This window comes from Taurulus bubalis (assembly GCF_910589615.1).
Source record: "Taurulus bubalis genome assembly, chromosome: 18".
In the NCBI taxonomy this organism is placed as follows: Eukaryota; Metazoa; Chordata; class Actinopteri; order Perciformes; family Cottidae; genus Taurulus; species Taurulus bubalis.
In genome coordinates, this window is record NC_136606.1 from 15,559,296 (window position 1) to 15,578,485 (window position 19,190).

Consider the following 19,190-nt stretch of genomic DNA (forward strand, 5'->3'; position numbering starts at 1 on the left):
CTTGAGCCAGTTTGGTTCCAACTTCTGTAAGTCACATGCTCCAAAGTTGATGACAGCTTATATAAACTCTGACCTGGCGAGCCACAGTTTAGTTGACATTATGCACTAGAATAGTGCAACTGGGGTTGTCTCTGTGGTCCGGGGAGCCTGATTTGTGGCAATGGCATTAAATGTTGGAGCATAGCCCAGAATCCTTGTCATGACTTTAAACCTTTTTCTGTCTCTCTGTACTTTCAACGTCTAATCAATTTCAACAAAGAACAGCAAAACATGAATATGTATGTAGTACTCGGGTTTCTATTTTGTGTGTGTGTTACTATAAGCTTCACCGGCCACATCACTATGCTTCTGAGTAAAATGGACTTTTGAAATGCCAAACAATGCAATGGTGTAATTATGTAATTAAAACCAACTGCAACAAACAAATGTAGTTCATCAGAAACAATATTTTTTAAAAAGGAACCACATCATCAGAGCCACAGGAGGTGCTGTACCTTCTGCTGGGCCTCCTCCTCCAGCCTGCGCCTCTTCTCGAGCTGTTTGACCGCCGCTGCTCCTCCTCCTCCTCCTCCTCCTCCCATCTGCTCCTCCTCCAGGCGGCTGGTGGACACCTTGGCCTTCTCGTACTCCTCCTGCCGCTGGACCTGCAGCAGCCGCGCCTTCTTCAGAGCACTGTCTGCCTCGTTCTGGAGACACACACATGATCAACAACCATTATAAACATTTCAGTGATGTTATCCAGAACCAATGAAATGTACACAGTATTACATACAGTATAAGAGTGGGCGCTTAACTAATGATACTGAACTAATTAAATGTGAAACAGCAAAAAAATACAAATAATTTACAATTGTTGAGTGTTATTGTTATTGTGTTACTGGACTGGTTGTCGGCATTCTGCATGGCGATATGACCAAAGCTTTCGCTTGCATGCATATGTTTAGGTTTAGGCATTTCAAGAGCGTCCTTGGACCGAGCCCCCGGGTCAGGGGAACATTTAGATTCTGTGTGCATTTGTGCGTTTCCCTTTACAGAATGCAGCCTTCATGGCAATCGACTCACCATTTTCTTTTGCTCTCTCTGCCACTGCTCCTTGACCTCTTTTCGTAGTTTGTCCAGCTCATTCTTTCTGGCCAGAAGAGGCTGGAAAGAAAAGCATAACCCCCACAACACACAGTCAAGTCTGTCCTCTTAGCTCCATTATACAACCCCAACCAGTCCCAGTTCAGAAACGCAGCTTTTGTTTTGCTGGATTACCTGCATGAATTTGTTGCTTTGGAGTACTGCTGCAGTGTGAAGTACCAGCTGGCTGTATTCAATGTCATTTTTGAAGGCAGTCACGTAGATCTCACGAAAAGGCATGAATTCCTTAAATGAGAAGGAGAACGTTTTAATGGTAATCCCCGAGAGCGAGAAATTGTGATATTGGAGCGAGTCAAATTACCTGAATCATTGACTTACCTGTTGACTTGCAAGCGTCTTGGCGGATTCGGCCATTTTGGCGTAACTCTTTGCACACTCAATATCTGCAAATAGACCACACAAGTCGAGTTAAATGTCATATACTGCACTCTCTACTGGCATACAAAAGGTCATTAATGTGTGTGCATATATTTACATTGTACTAAAGTACCTTTATTGTATCAACTAAAGGAGCGTCCTTAAGAACGATTAACTGAAAACTATTTAAGCATTTGCTGATAGCGCGCAATGTACTCGAGTCATGATTAAAAAAAAACAATATAATGAATCAGTACATAAACCATTAACCAACGTAGATGTGCTAAACAAACAGCATGTATGTTTGCCCGATTACATGTCCTGTATGGCTTGAATGAGTGCTTTGTGTCACTGTGTTGACTGGCCAAGTGATAAAGCATTAGACAGACCATTCATTAACCGGAGAGCCGAAACAAAAGCTCTCACACTTCACACTCAACCTTGAGCCTGGATCAGACTTTTAAGTCCAGCTCAGGTGATCCAGAAAAATTTCTCAGGACGATGGCCCCTAATTAATCCCCACATTTGTGGCCCTGGCTACTTTAAAGGGATAGTTGGGATTTTCTGAAGTGGGGTTGTATGAGGTATTTATCCATCGGCAGTGTATTGCAAATGTATATTTACAATATGTTCACCCCTTTACCTTGCAGACAGGCCTTCCAGACGGTTAACATAAGTTGCTGAATGTGCTCTATTCAAAGCCACCAAACAAAGGTGGTAAAAAAAAATTTAATTTTACCTCACAGAACACGGGACATGCTGGTATACCGCTGCCTCGGTGGGTTAGTTTTTTTTTTTTTGTGACTTTACCTACATTACTGTAGGTAATACACTTGAAAAACATTTCTATGACATCACAATTAGCTTGTGTTGAGAAGTTGAAAGTTTGAAATAAAACATTCTTTAGATAGTCATATAGAAGCTAATTTTTTTTTATGGAAGTGATTAACTTTTTTGTGTGGGAAAATATATATTTTTCAAAGCAGAGTATTTTTCTATGTCTAAAAACACATCAGTAAGGGATCATAAAAAAAACAACGTTGTTTTAATCTTTTTAATTAGTCACAACAATGAGAAACCTCTAATTACTTTCTCTGTAGTGTTTAGGATGTGTGCATGACCTGCACATGAAAACATCTCATAAAGACTCCCCGCTGTGACTCCCTAGACTTGTAATGTAATGACGTAAGTTAAGTACATGGCTGTTGCCTCCCTTGCATGTCATAAACGCTGTGCCCCAACTCACCCGTGCTGAGACGCTTCTCCACCCACGCCAGCAGCTCTTTGGTGTACTTGGACCAGGCCTTGGCGTAGAGCAGCGCCGACTCCACCCCGCTGTCCTGCCGCTGCAGCGTCCTGTCCACCTCTTCTGCACGAACTGGCTGCGGCGGCCCTGTAAAAAAACACCAGTGATGTAAAAATCTGGCCTTAAACACGCCTACCACCACTGCTGCCGCCGTGTCAGCAAGTCAGCGAGAGAAGCCCCCGCTGACCTTGGGTGAGCGTGATTGATATGAGCTTATACCATCTGAGGATAAGCAATGCTGACAGGACACTGACTGCTAGATGTATTATTAAGTGATTGAGGTGGCTGGTAATCAAGACTGGAGAGTTAATTACCCCAGATGACCCCACAACACGTCAGTGAAAGTGAAACAGCCAGACAACCCCCCACCCCCACCCCCCCATCAACACTTTCATAGAGCGGTGCCAGAGTACAGGAGCTGTGTGTTATAGAGATCTGTCTTACCTGGCGGATCATCTTTCTCTGGGCCGGATCCTCCAGATTCCGCAGAGAGGTTCTCAAAAGACTGAAAAACAGACGGATAAAAAAAACAAAAAAAGACAATCAACAATGGGGAGGATTCATTTTCTACTGTGCACGGTGCGCTCTGCTGACATACTTTAAACAACTCTTATCAGAACCATGACTTCCTCAAAGCTGATATGAAACCTAAAACAGGAAAACAACAATACATAGCATCAATTCATCATTTGCAGCTAGACACATTTTTTCGTCAGCCAGCAAGCGCTCACTTAACCCCTAAACTGCTGGCGTTCACGGGACGGTGAATGAACTAACAATAAACACACGTTTAAGTATGAAGCTAATATGAATATACCATTATCAGACTTTGATTTGTGATGCCAAGTAGAGTTCTGGTGGGTGGTTGGTGCCAATTTGATGCCTTACTTGTGCTGAATGATTGGTTTGTTTCGGGGCGATGGACAGAAATACACAACATAGATATAGTACTTTTCTTACCCTGCTTCTCTTAGTTAGGGGGAGCCCCAACACCGATCCATTCTCTACATCTCCCATAAGGAAGTCAGACACTCTGAAGGAAAACAGACACAAAAATCAATAAACAGAGTTGAGAAAGTATGAAATTGATTGAACGAAAAGATTTCCAGAAAAATGCGTTTGTGTTTTAGGTTAAAGGTGAACTCCATTGAACTTTGATAAAGTAGGTGGACTCACATGAAAGATTAAAAATAGTTTTAAATAGATTTGGCAGAGGCTGTGATATCCTGACCTTTAGTCTCTAGCATACACTAGGCCCAAAAACATGGGATCCTACAGTTCCCATAATGCAACTCAATAGCATCTTTCTTTAGACCGCCCCTGCATCCTAAATGACAACTTTTTTTTTTAAACTCTTCCAGTTTGTAATGCAGGACCAGTTTTTAAAAATGTAATGCTTTAAGCTATACATTATGTTTAAGCTCAATCACAATTACTTTGAAAAGTGCAAAGTGTAAAATCAGTGGAGTTCCACTTTAATTATGAATGTCATATGATCAGTTGTATTTTCATTATTATCTATATCTCTATTGTTTGTCGTTACTATTGTGCATTAATTATTTGTGCTTTTATGTAACTTTTGGGCCTTGCTCTGGGACACACATTTACCTAGACTAATTATGCAATCCCAGAATTGAGAAACTTCCCCTTGATTAAGAATTAAAGTACAACTTGTCTGCAGTTTGATTGAGTAAGAAAGCCCACAGAAGAGAATAAAGCCACGGGAATTGCAATCCCAGTTATGACATAATACTTACACATTGCCAAAGGTGAACGCCAATGTGTCAATAGCAGCGTAGATCTCTCCAAAAAGCTTCGGTTTGTTCTCCTCGTTCACCTCCTTAAAATTCACCCCTGTCAAATAGTGAATAAGTAAGGTTGAGCAGGTGGCAAACCTGAACCACACATTCTGAAGACATCTTGCACTGGCACCACTTATAAAGGCAGTCTTGCAGGTACGGTTCATCATTTCATCAATCTGTGCATGACGTCATGCATGAAGTCATTAAAAATCTCTTTTCTTCAAATCATGCTGTGGTCTTCATATCTCAAATGTGTAGACATATAAAAATTGAAAATCCCTCAGAGACATCCAAAAACAACGTTGTACCTTAAATCAGGAAAGATAAGGAAAAGATTCAAGTGTATTTATATTTGTCTGTAATCTGGAAAGGCAGTAGTTTCCTGCTGTGAGTCTAAACACAGTGATGACTGAGGACAGAATGGGGGGGAAAACAACAGTGTAAATACGGCTGTAATTAGTCTTCACAATAAACTTCCTGTCCTAAATGAGCAGAGAGAAAATAAACTGGGAGAGAGATGCTCAGAAAATGCGCTCAAACACCAAGCAATAAATCAGTGATGTCACAGACCACTCCGCTGCCTCCGTGATTTCCTCAGCCTTTCCTTTCCAATAGAACAATGGAGATGTCTAGAGTTCAAACACCCACGGAGTAGACATTTTAAATAGAAAACAAGCTTAGACTTGTTTGGAACGTTTGTCGTGAATCTCGTCTTTGTAACAGAGGCAGAAAAAAGGAATCGGTTGAGGAAACCTCAAGCTAGGACGAGTCCACCTCCAACTTATCTTTCAGGAAGACGGCTCCCAACATCATCAGCGCTCAAAATCCTCACTCTTCAGCCGAGTCCTAGAAAGTTGAAGAGCACCTGCCTACCAACGCCTATCAAACACTTCCTCAGTAGCTTGAACGCATCGAATCCGGGTCTTAAGGAAAGACTTTTATACTGTGCTACAAATATACAAACTACCAATGACCCACCTCAAAACTTTCAAGACGCCTTGATCATAACGGTAACCAATACTTGCAGATGATGTTTCTATCCAAACACCTAAAACATGCCACCAAACAAGTTATTGTTCTTTAGGGGATCCACAGTTTGCTGTTCCTCTCTCCATCAAAAGGAGCACTTGACCGAAATAAATCCAATGTAAAAACTCTTCACTCAGAGGAAGTAAGATTATGTCGGAAGGGTGCAAAAAGGATCCAAAAAGGTGGTCCAGCGTCCGTGGGGCCCCAGTCCAGCTACGGTAGCCACCACCATGCAAAGCACACAACTCTCTTGTGCGGCTACATCTCCTCCTCTTCTGTCCAACCCCTACCCCCAACAGGACATCCTGAGGCTTGCTGGAATACAATGCTCAGGCCCCAACCAGTGGTCCAAACGTGGAAGTTACATCATCAGGGAAAAATGGTATTGTTTCAGTGGAAAAGCACAACACTCTCGAAACGCTCGTCAGCTGCAAAGTCCTACGTGGAATGCTGGTCCATTAAGGAACGTCTCCTCCAATGCAGAATAATGTGACGGTGCAGCTACTTGGGCATGGGACTGGATGTGAGGTGTCACAGGATGGAGGAAATGATAAAACAACCTCCTGTGTTGAGGTGCACCGTAAAATGTGATGAATTAGAAAATCACAGGATTCCATTATATGCTAAATCAACTGGTACACATTTAATCTTTCCTCTATCATTCAAATCACGTCCGAACCAAACACAACCTGCTGATCACGTGACACCTTCATGAATAGCAACATATCATTTTACACCATCCCGTTGGGTAACATCCGTAGCTTTGAAATGTGGCTGAGAAAAATACTGGTGTGTACATCTGATATCACCTCGTTGCTGTGTAAGGGTCAAGGAGTGAGCGGTGCTGGCCACCTAGTGGCAGAAAAGACGTCATGACATGCTTCACTGCACAGAATTATGAAAAGACTGCACGATTACAGCTGTTGTGAATGTTAAATCAGTTTGCATAATTTGGGAATTATTTATTATAACACTCCTGTGTCCTTTAACGAGCTGCTATTAATATGACAGTTTTGAAGAACAGCTGGACATTTTACTCTTCTTAATTCATTTGCTATCAAAGAGCCGATTACAGAGAAGCCGATTAAGCTGTCAAGTCTGAGGCTTCTTTATTGAAAAGGTCATACTCTTGTGCATCAACATGTTTGGATGGCAGGCAGATCGTCACGTTACTGCATGAAAGATGAGACTTGCATGCACACAATAATTGTTTATGGCACACATGCCTGCACACACCCATGTGTGGCTCTATTCCAAATATTTCAGTTGAGTTGAGCTTCATTTATACACTGAGCCTCTTCAGGCTTTCTTCACTTCAACATGTCACCATTCCTCATGAGGTGAAAGCTCTTCAAAAAGCCTCTTCATGCCCTTCTTTGCAATGCAAATTGAAATGAGGTACACTCGGGGGGATTCTTGTGTGGCGGCAAAGTTGAGAATTGACCTGCACGGCAGATCATAATCTCAGAGAATGAGAGATTGAGTAGGATTCCTCGCTGTAGTTCCCTCTGGACTGGCAGACAAAGCACAAAGGACACTCGCTTCTCCCTGCCTCTCGAGTCAAGTATCTTACTCCCAAATATGATTTTCTTACTCTCGGTATGGGGTTTGAAACAGCATGCTGCTGCATTCTAAGCACTTGAGTGACTTCTGAAGGGCTGAATTGCTTTGAAGCTATAAGAAAACTCTTCAGAAACATTCCCATGGAAGTTCTTTGTCAGACTTGGGAAGACAGTGTGAGAGAGAGGACACCGTAAGAGTGAATGTCCAGGAGAGAAAACTGCCATGAGGGAAGGGAGGGGGATTAGATAAGCAGAGACAGAAAACAGACCGAAGGAAGAGTGGAGGAGTGGCTGCTATGTTTTACAGAAAAGCTGTGAGTTATGCATGTGTTTTTTAAGGGAGATCTGGCCGTCATAGCTCACCTTTGACCGTGGCGATGACAGTTCCAGCTGTACTGAGGATGTCCACCGAGTTGAGGCTCTGGTGTTTGCCGATAATGGACTTCAAGACTCGCAGCAGCTCCCCGAGGCGCTCGTGCGCCGCCTGATGGAGGCAGTCCTGGTGCTCTGCAAGGTTATAAAGAGACTTTCAGTTTAACAGTTCATGTATACGTCACATTCAGTCTTGTTATAAGCACAAGTGTGGCTGTCAATAAACCATTTAACATGATGGAACTGGTGAAGACAGTCAAAACATCATCTGACAGTGTCCAAGCAGCTACTACGTCATTATCCATTAGCCTGGTTAACCTTTGATCTATGAGATGATAAGAGATCAGTGTCATCCAGTGTTTCTCTGCTCCAAGTCATTGAGCAATTGGCCCAGGTTTGTTATGCTATAGAACATGGTGCATAGAGGCCTTTCAATGTGCTATTTCATGCAACGAATCGTGTCTTCACACTGAAAAATGATGGGACGGATACCATATTTCAACACTGAGGCTTAACAACCTGATCAGACGCAACCCAGAACCCAGCTATTTAGAACTCTCCCTGCTTTACATGAATGGTGCAACCTCATTGGAAAAAAGGATTACTACATGACATTCCAGCTTTGTTGGTTGAAAGAGTGACCGTGGCAGCCATGACAGATTGCTTTATGGTGTAGTTGCACAGACAAAATAGTAGCGACGGCGCAGAGATTGCACACAACTCAGCAAACCTACACAAAGAACTGAACTGGTGCTAGCCTCACAGCCAAGGGCATAACTAAACATGACCTACTGTGCTCCATCTGCAATTAGTGGTTGGTTAGTAAGTTAACCAAAGGAAACATGGCATCTCACATATGTGGTTGTTGTGGGCCAGATGGAACTTTACTAGCAGTGAGTCACCACCATTTAAGAAAAAGGGACTTTGCTATCAGTTGACCTTGATACCGTGCTCTTGAAATTGTTGAGGAATGAGGTCACTATTGACTAAACGGAAATAAGTACATGAGCTACGGTTCAGGTGTTTGTTCTTTTTACAACTTAATAGAAGCTGCAGGGTATTGTCACGGGGGGGCTGACAGCTAGCGTAGCTCTTGTGTTAGTCATCTTTAGTGAAAGATGACTAACACAAGAGGGAACCAGAGACGCACACAAAAACACACACCTCCATTGTTGGCATTTTGACTCAAATATGTTCCGGTCCCAGCTGCAATCTCACTTAATACACCGTCAACAGGTTGTTTTGTCATGCTTTAAATGTGATCGTCATCGTTTCTGTGTTCATATTAGTTTATTCTTAGTCAGATCTCTAGTAAACAGAAAAAAGTAAAAGGTAAAAAAAAAAAAATACACACACACACACACACACACACACACATATACACACCCAGCCAGACACACACACACACACAGAATAGATACGGGCAGTCAAAGCCACATTTTGTGCTGACGATCACCCCTGGATTACCCCTTCATGGTAGAGGGATCAGAAAGACTTTAGCTGTCTCCCATTTTGTCTTTTATTCATTAGCCCTCTTTTTTAGAGTGGGACAAATAGTGCCGCCAGTGGGGCTAATAATGCTGGGTCTGTGTGGCCGCCATGACAATGCAAGCTGAGTCCTGGTCCGGAAATCCAGCCAACTGACCACCAACTGACCAGCAGGTGACAAGTTCAAATTTGGCCAACAGGTCACAACAATAACCAAACAATCAGTATGTAGCGCAGAAAATGTGCCAAAATCCCCCCCATCAAACTGTCAACATAAAGTTGCAGAGCAACACACTTGTGTTTCAACTTTCTTACAGCACTCTGGCAGGGCGCCTCTTTTTTCTCTCAAAGAATCAAACTGTGAATGATAATGTGGCAAAGGGCCATACGTTTTGCTGCTTTATTGACAACTTCAATGCATTCAGTCAGCACACCCTGCAAATCAACAATGGGTCACTTAACATAAACCCAAAGAGCTGGAGAGATTGGATGAGGTGCACTAACTCAAGGAAACAATCCTGCAAGTTGGCCTCAATTTAATTCCAGGTGGATATTAAGCACTTGCGAAAGATCCACACATGAAGCATTGACGCGGCCAACTAAACTCCCCGGACACACCAAAATAACTACATAAGACAAGCACAAATCCCAGACAGAACTGCCCCATGCCAACATGCCCGGTTGCCTTTAGCTTGCCAAAAGCTTCAGGACCTGGAGAGTCCTATCCTTCACCATAGCGACCATTTTCATCCATCTTCATCAGATGTCATGCACAGCTCCTTCTTGTGCCAAGGACCTCGTGGTTTTTGATGATGAAAGGCTCTCGTCCTTTTGTTTCAGCTGCCCAACTCCCCACGAGGCAGGAAAAAGGCCAGCCGTGTGCTTCTGGCACAACCACGCATCAAACTGAGACTCAAAACAATCAATGCACACGGGCGTGCAGAGAAGGTCATTCTCTTCATTGGTCGCTTGGATTATGTACAGATTCCACCATTTTCCAATTACAATCCTGTGTAAAAGAGAAAGAATGTGCTCAGAGGTTTTGTAGTGGTATGACATGTACTCACTGTATTCGGTTCCCAAAATAAACCTTTTGAATGGTGTTTTCTGAATTTACACTGGCTCAAATTAATTAAAATATTTAACAGGAAAACTGCATATACAGAAAACACACAACAAGCAGATGCTTTTGTTGTTTAATGCAACACAACAAATCCCCAGTATTTTTATTAAATGTTTTGTAGTGTTAATCTTTTACTGTAACAGAACCAGTCTTCACAAAGACTTCATCTCCCACAGCCGTATTCAGAGACCTGGACCCACAATAACTTGATCAGGGTCAAAGTTTACAATGAGCCGCTTCAACCCTTAAGCCCTTAATTGGTCCTGGTCAGTTTAGGTCCCATTTATGGACATTATCCTTTCAATGACAAAAACACACAATGGCCTAAATCATCCCTACACAGCCTATGCTCCCCATTCATCGACCGAGTAACTGAATCCAGAGTCCTGGAGGCATCCTAGAGGTTTATTAAGGACAAGCCTAAACCATGAATGCCCACGAGACAGAGGCTCTTCCTTTGCAAAGCTCCATGGGCTCCAGTCTTCAATGGCGGTTGTGTGGCCTATTGGACCATCCTAAATGAAGGCTAATTAGCAAGACATTATGGTTGCGTCCACCAGCCCAGCAGGACACAGGATAATGTACAGAGGCTGATTATTTAACCCTTCAACTGGCGTTCTGCACGAGACACAAAGAGAAGAAGACTCGTTCCCACCAGGGAGGGGCGGTTAAAGGAACATCTGACTAGCGCAACGAGTTTAAGAAGTGGCGTGCTAAAGATGTGGAAAATAAAGTTTGGAAAAGGACATTTTTTGGAAAAAGATGTCAGAGGATGTTTCAATTGGCAAATATCAGCCATCTGAAAACTGGAAAACAAACAAGCTGCTGGGGAAATCGTTCCGTTTTCCCCTGGGAAGACCGGAGAGTTTTGCATGCGGACTTGTTTAAGTGCCGAAAACTCTATTGTCCCTGGGGCCACTAGCAAACAGTGGGCTGGTCGCCTCATGGGCCTGCCACATGAAGCATTTATGGAACAATAAATCACAACGGCAGCTTTTCACTTTTCACGGGAAAGAGGGATTGGAGTGTGTGTTTGTGTGTGTGTGCGCGTCTTTGTCCATGTGTGATGGTTAGTGGTAAGAGTGATAGGGGAGGAGTCTTGGTTGGTATGGAGGGGGGGGGGGGGTATTTGGGGTAGTACGCTCCCTTGGGATTTGTCCCAAATTTACCCCTGCACCCCACATCCCTGCTGTAGTGGGGGTTATGAGAGAGGGAGCGAGTGAGAGACATTCCTGGGCATAATAAGCCCTGGTGAATGAAGGCTACAGAGGGATCAGACCTGATGAGAAGGAGGCCGCGGATCAGGAGCTGCTCTGGGGCTGCCAGTAAGACATTGCCAGGTTTTTACTTCATTAGCGTCATGGAAACCCAGCATTCCAGCCTCTTGTTTGGGAGTGGGGACGGGAGTTGCAGGAGCGAGGGGTGTAGGGGGATCCATAATGAAAACATTGTCGGATCACTCACCATCGAGATGACACCTCAATACCAAAACATTATGATGCTCTTCTGGGAGCAGAGACTCTCTGACATTTAAATGGTATGGAGCTACACATATACAAAGATAAGGCCGTAGACTCCCGCTAGTTGATTCAGTCTATGCAGTATGTGGTGAGGCAATGTTGCTGAGCATGAAAACTGGAGCCATAGTTCTATCTAGCTCTATATTCCTGAATGTTGACCGCCAGGCCACTAGGGTGGGATACCAAAGATATAATTCCACATAAAAAAATACTCAAGTACAAGCCTTTCTGCATGTCCAATATTAACCTGCATGGTTGATGCACTGGTCCAATTTCAAACACACAGTACAACCAAGTTGGATGTATTGGTGTTACGCAACAATGTCAATTCTGACTTGCAATCCACGCAATACCCAAAAGTAGAGCAAAGCAAATGTTGTATAAGACCACACTTAGTTGGTTTGTTTAATGGATGCATTTTGTTGGTATTTAGGCAAGAACAAAGTATATTAGACCCAAACATTCAATGTGAAAAGGTTTGTAACACTCAACAACTGTCCACAAAGTGTAGACTACCATATAAGAAAAAATGTTTTATTGTGCACCATTAGGAAATGGAAACTTGGAGCATCACTGACTTCTTTAAGAACTAAACTTCAACTATGGCCTGATACAATATGACTTGGCAACATTCCTTTCGCTCTGGCCCTAGCTATGCTCAGTCATGCATTACAAATCATGGGAGCAATGTATTATCTATGCTTCAAAACATTTGAGGGAACGGAGGGGTGCTTATTTTCACAAAGCAAGTGTGAAATCACTAAACATGTCACAACTGGGTCTGCAGAGGTCCGATCAAATGGAAGCGGCTCATGGCAGAGGGGGCTAAATAGGATGTTGGACAGGCTAGCCATGACCAATGTCAGTCAAAACCTCTCAATGTGTCCTATTGAGTTAGACCACAGCTGGACATTCCAGCTACTCACTCTTAAATAACCAACTAGAACTCTGTAGTGGCAGTTATTTCAAAGAATTGTGCATTCATCAAAAGCTATGGTATGGCTAGGTTTCAAGGGGCTTCTTTGAGACTGGCCCCCTTCTTCAAAAGACAACCAAATGTTTCAATCACTACGTGACTCAATAACCTTTGCTTTGTTGAAATTGATTCTTCTTCAATGGGCTAGGCTGAAATGCCACATTCTTTGATAGTATCCACTCACCAGCACAGAGTCTTTAATAAGGTATTTATGTGCGTTGCATAAAATTCCTTATTGTTTCAAGCCAAGCTTGACCTATTGCCCTGACTATAAGAGGGTCTCGCAAAATGGGTCCACTTAACCTCTAACACTTGGGTAGGGTCACTGCAATGGGTGGCCCATACATCCCTTGATATCCTCCTCCAACATACTTCCTGTGGTCAGTGGCCCTGGTCCACCTCTGTCGACAGACCACCGGCAGTCCACTCTACGGATTAGCAGATTACATGCAGCTGGTAAAAGGCAGGAGAACTTTGCCTTCCCACACTTCTATGCTGATGCCGAAGCATTCCCTGTTGCTTCACCTTTGAAGCTCTTTTTCCCATGACTGCATGCACAAAGAGCTGGTGTTTAAAAAAAAAAGAAAAAAGAGCCTTAGGCCAGACACACAGCACCTTCCACCTAGGTGGGGGGCTTTTATGTTCCCACTCTGCAGGCTACTGCCTTTGTGAGGCTTGTTAGCCGTTAGCTCAGAGGACCACAAGTAAATGAAAAGTATAGCTTAATGAAGGCTGAAGTTAGGAAATGCCGGGACATTACGTTGGACTGCTGTAGAGGAACACGAAGATATAACGACACATTGCAAAATCCAGTAACCAATTTACCATCATCCTTAAATCCAAGTGTGGGCAGACAACATTTTCAAAGATCTCTTTCTAGTCAACAGACACATTTACCCATGGATATGTCTCTCTTAGTTGTTCGCATATAGATGAGATACCCAGTGCGGAGTGGATAATTTGTTTTCCCCCCTCTTTCATTTCTCTTTGGAACTGTCACAGCGAGGAAAGACAGGCAACCTCTCTCTCTGGATATCCCCCACATCACCACCATCACCACCACCGCCGCGCCTACTGTTGATGCAAAGCTCTGAAGGCTGGTATTCCAACTATGCTTTCTTTAAGAGAAACTGCAAATCCCCCCCACCGCGCAACCTTGAGCTGGCAGCAAAACTGGTCAGGCATTAGACTGAAGAGACTACAGTTGCTCCCCAAGCTGTGTAATAGGCAAAGGAACATCAGCAGGCCAGAGAGGTGGGAGGTGGAGAGCTGTCCAACAAGTACAAAGATGGGCCCCTTTAGTATACCTGTCAAGAGGCAGAACTGGGAGGTGAGGGGGCTGAGGTTGGGGGGGACAAACACCGCATTGAGAACAAGAGGACACTGTTTTGCTTTACTTGCATCCTAATCCTGAGAGAATTGGCTTTGTGTGATTGAAAGCTTGCACTAGAAAACATAATCCTCATAACTGTCAAGACATTTCATAAAATGTTTATAGGAAGGGAATTGGGCCAGAATATACCGAGCGTTATAAGAATTGGTTCAGTTGGACGATAAAAAAGAACATCAAGAATTCAAGAAAAACGTCACAGGGCCCTGTTTTGTTTCTTACCATGGTTACAATTACCAGCTTGAGCAGAGAACGGCCATACATGGGAGTGAAGGTATTCAGGGCTGAGGAGGCACTGCTGATCGACATCTGCTAGTCCTGTCAAAAGGGACTAAACATCTAAAGCCAAGGGGCCTGCTGCATATATGAGCCCTTTCTCCATTCATTGCTAGTTATGAAATATGCAGACTGAGAAGCTCCTGAATTCTGTCCTTACAATTGGTGAGATGAAAAGATACGGTTTGTTCTAGGAAGCCGAAGTCCGCCTGTAGAAGCATATTCAAGAGAGAGACAAGGGTATTGTAGCTTGTGTGTCGAATGCTTTGGCAAGTTCAATCACACCCCAATAGGTCCTCTTTCCTTCCTTGCCCTTTCTACACCCCAATGGGGCCTAATTTGAGTCTCACAGGACAGGACAGACTCCAATTGGTCCTGGCTCTGCTTCACGCTCGGTCCGTCTACCTCCACATCAAACAGGGACTGTTCCTTTCACTGAGCACAGCAACTGGGTTCCTAAACTGACTGAAAGTTGTGGACAAAGACAGCGGCTGGTTATCCTCCTCTTTCTCCCCCATCAGCACCATTGGTCTTTAACGAGTTATGAGCTGTACCCAGCATGGGGCTGACCCGGGTACATGCACGCATGCCCCAAGGTTGGCACTGGGTGAAAAACAAGGCCAATTACACTCAGAATAGCCCCTTGCGACACAACATTACGAACCATTTATCAAAACCTCCCTCCAATGCTAGTGAATACAGCGGCCTATGTCATGACCCGAGTAAACACAGTTGCCTGGGCTGTTTGGCCGAGTGGTTTTCCAAATGACAAGAGCATGATAAACCTCATCACTTACCTTGGTGACATGCTGAAAGGCAACAGTCACCTACGCCATCTAGCCAGTTAACTATGGCTGATGACTCTTCAGGACAAATTCTCCCTTGCAAAGCTGACTCACTAAACACAATTATAGTGAGTAGATAGTTGACTTACCTCTCACCACATGGATATGCTCTTACATAACAAAACACATCAGGGATCAGGGCAGCCCGTGTTTCTCCCTGCAGCAGGTGAATGGGTCAGGCTTTCTTTTTTTTTTAAGTGCATTGCATGTTTAGTTTCCTCTTCTTTATATACACAGCAAAATGTGCATCTTTTATAGAATCCTTGTATTCAATGTGTGATGGCCTGTTGGAAGAACAAGAGCCAGAGTAGCAATTTTGAATGTTTCTAATTTATATGAGTCAAATAATTGAGCTTTGTTTCAAATTGAGGTTTCAACAACATAAAAGAAAAAAAACATATTTTATTTTAATCTTAATGATAAATGAGTTATCAGAAATCACAAGCATGGCCAAAAGTCAATTCAATTCATAAGCTTTGCATCCCTACCAGTGGATGTTTCTAAATCAAATGAATGTCCAATTTGCACCACATATGTTGTTTAAAAGCGCAGGATGTCAAATAAATGCTGCCTTGTCTAATCCTAGAGAACTTTAATCCAATGCAGGGATAGAGGCTACAGGTTCAAGGGACATTTAATCTAATTCAGGGGATAAATTTGCCATCTTCATTTCAAAGCCTTAATCCACGGAGGCTCTTCAGATCACACAACCAAATGGGTGTTGGTTAAATCTGCCATGCCAAATACTGAGAATGCTTCAGGATTCAGTATCCCTATGACTTCACAGAAGCCTCCAGTCCTGAGTTTCAAAAGTACAACCCCTCATCAGAGCCCTCAATCCTTGGCTTCTCATTTGTAGTGGGGGAATCCTGCAGCTTTATCTTAGTGTGTGGCAGACATCGACGGCCTCCTGGAACAAAGCTGCCCCAGCAAAAAAAAACACAAAAAACTGTGTCCATAACCATAAATCTTACCACCGGGAAGGAAGGGGAGAGAGAAACACACAGAGAGGGAGCTCACTTGGGTTACAACTTGAAAACAACGTACAAATCTTCGAGTGCAGTCGGGCAATTAAACTTGACAAGTCAACATGGTTTTGCCACCTGTATGCAGCGGGAAATAATTGCACGCATTGTGCATTGCTGAAAGAAAGATTTTCAGCTACAGTTTATGATTTCATGGTTTCTTTCCCCTGTCCGAGGGGATTAAAGGACCTGCCATATGTCACAATACTCTGCACTTTAATCCCAGGCGGCAGCAATCTAAAAAGCTAACCCGAGCACTGCATCAACTAATGTTGAGACAATAGCTGTGCTTTTAAACAAAGATCACCCCAAAACAATTAGAGTAATGTAATAATTCCGGTTAGGCAGCTTAGTTGGCGAGATAAGTGTAAAGAGTATGATTAAATCAAGGCTTCTAAAAAAAGCCGATGTAACGTGATCCTCAAGAGAAGACTTTAAAGTAAGGATAGTTGTCTTGTGCTTGAGATAATTTACAGAGGCTTTAAATATGGGCGCAGTAAAAGAGCCATAAAAGGAACTTTTTGGAGGCAAGAAGAAGCTTGCAGTGCTTTACAGTGGATCCCAGAGCAGTGGGACAGACTGTCTAAACAGAGCAGTTACAGCCATTAAGAAGGCCTGGAATGGTGTGTGAAAAGCCCAAGCAGGGCTAATTTTAGGCTGGTATTTCACAAGGGGTGATTTAGGATACAAATCGCTAAAATAGCATTTAGGCATTCTCTCTGAGGACCCAGACCAGAATCACTTTCCCACAAAGCTTTAGCATCTCTGCAGAATATTCAACAGGGCTTCCAAAAGAGAAGAAGCGCTCATTTCCCACGGCACATTTCAACAAAAACAATGAGGCCAAAAATGTTTTAAAAAAAAAAAGGAAAGTTTAACATCAACGCAACCATTGTACCATTTCCTTGACTGCCAATGAACTGAGGGTGAAGGAAAAAAAAGTGTCTCTCTGCCATGTAATTGGAGCTCAACGAGTGGTCAGGTGCATTACAGTGAGGAACATTACACGACACCTGTGGACCATTCTTAGTAGGCGCCTGTTAATCATTAAAACCCAGAACCCTGCATTCACAAAGCCACACTGATTTACTGAGGACACGTACAGTACGAGTCAGTGCTTCATGACGCCAAGTAAGAAAACACACAGCCGATATAAGTACGAGTCATACATTAACACAGACACATTTAAACTGTGACTAATGATGATGGAGCCTTGCTTTCACGTTACTTATTCTACAGACATCCTTCCTGGAACGTAGACCTTGTGGGATGGCACAACATTTTAGGAGAACCCGACTAGACCCGTTGGGACTGCCAAACCCAGGTTTGGCTGCTGTGTTGAAAATCAAATTGGATTTACTATTTATATATAGTAGGGAAAACACAAATTTACAACAAAATGAACGTTGGACTTTTTAGCGCGTTTTTCTGGCAACGCGTGGATGTTTGTGCCGTGGGTGCACAGGGGATGCGAGACGAGGGAGGCGGAAGGTGCCGTTTATGCAGATTTGACTTCATTTTAAAAGACATCCACCGAGAAAGATGCTATTCATAGTGGTGACACGGTGTATCCCAGCAAAAGCCATCAACAGAAGAGAAAAACCACAAAGAGGGAGTAAAGGGAATCGCATGAAGTTATCACATTGGGAAAAATAAAAACGTGACAAGAATCTCATAGATCGGACCCGTTTCAACTTTATCAATATCCTGTTATCATTTTATTTTTTTAAACGGATCGTTTCCTGAAAAACTCATTGTCCTCGTCACTGACTGAACTGTGTGTTGGTGCCGTTTTCATTCCTAAGCTGCTGACGCACACAATTGGTCGCCGTTCTGCTTGGCATGAAACGATGACACACCTGTCCCAGTCACACAACCACAACAACACAACCTCACTCATGAAATAGACAATGTAGAACGTGTCCAGATGTTTATTGCTCTACTCCAACGGCGGAGGGCTTTGAGGGGACGCACTCACCGCCAAACACGAAGGCCGCACGGCGACCACCTCCACGGCTCGCCTGCTCTCCAAACGTCCTCGGTGACTCTCGTTAGGACCGATCCTCAAAAATAACAATCCCCTCAAAATACTGACACTTCATTTCCCAAGTGGCTGCCGGACAAGGTCAGGAAAGAATGCACATCATCTGTTGCACGCTGGCCTGACAATGAACGGCGAAAGCGCATTTAACAGTTGTTTCTCAGGCACGAGTAAAAAAACAATATCCAGCCATGCGTCATTGCCTCCGACCACAAACGAGCAGCAACGACACTGTATTGCCATTTAAGGTTGATGTTCATTGCTGCTGACCCCCCTCCTCCTAACTCCCAAAGAGAAATCCCACAGGCCACAGCTATTCTTGACTTGGGAAAGTCTCATTTCTGCAAAAGCTGCCAGCGAGCAGCAGCGTGCTCGTCTGCAGAAGCTCGGGACAATGGGGAGCCCGACTCACATCGCTGACCGTGAATGCAGGCGCTGTTGCGAGGGGTACGAGGCTCGGAGATTGAATATTGCCCCGTGCGGTAGGAGAAGAAGCAGGGTTTTCGGTGAGCGGCCCGGGTAATGAGAGGTTTGAACTATTGTGGAGCGCTGCAGAGACAATACAGCCGTAAATTAGAGGGGGATTTAAATCACATCCAATCACAGCACAAGTCAGTGACTCCCAACAATCTGCTAGCAAGCTCTGCTAAAGCCCCGAGAGGGCCATCCCTCAACGTCGGCCCTTTGAAGACGCTTATGGACGACAAGCACCAACCTCCTCGATACGGCCAACAAAATTAAATCCACAGAGATCATTATGAGGCCGGCGTGGGATCAAGAGTGTCCCAAGGTCAAAATTCCAGATTTGTCAAACATTCTCTGCAATTTAACTTTTTTCCTGCAGTTTGAAATGACTTGGAGACACAATGGTCTCTTTGCTACTTTCCTCAAAAGTGGGTGGACGGCTATGTTTTCTACAACGTAATCAGCCTATT

General features: G+C 43.7%; 1 protein-coding gene across 1 annotated transcript in view; it reads right to left on the minus strand.

Annotated features, from left to right (window-relative positions):
• Nucleotides 1–19,190, minus strand: part of arhgap29a (Rho GTPase activating protein 29a) — a 32,133-nt gene that overhangs the window by 9,602 nt on the left and 3,341 nt on the right. Inside the window, exons 3-11 of the mRNA XM_079234508.1 lie at nucleotides 7,563–7,706; nucleotides 4,564–4,660; nucleotides 3,767–3,839; nucleotides 3,251–3,311; nucleotides 2,747–2,893; nucleotides 1,462–1,526; nucleotides 1,258–1,368; nucleotides 1,063–1,143; nucleotides 495–686 (exon numbers count right to left, since the gene is read on the minus strand). Of these exons, the coding sequence (XP_079090634.1) occupies nucleotides 495–686; nucleotides 1,063–1,143; nucleotides 1,258–1,368; nucleotides 1,462–1,526; nucleotides 2,747–2,893; nucleotides 3,251–3,311; nucleotides 3,767–3,839; nucleotides 4,564–4,660; nucleotides 7,563–7,706 (971 nt within the window). The remainder of the gene's footprint in view (nucleotides 1–494; nucleotides 687–1,062; nucleotides 1,144–1,257; nucleotides 1,369–1,461; nucleotides 1,527–2,746; nucleotides 2,894–3,250; nucleotides 3,312–3,766; nucleotides 3,840–4,563; nucleotides 4,661–7,562; nucleotides 7,707–19,190) is intronic.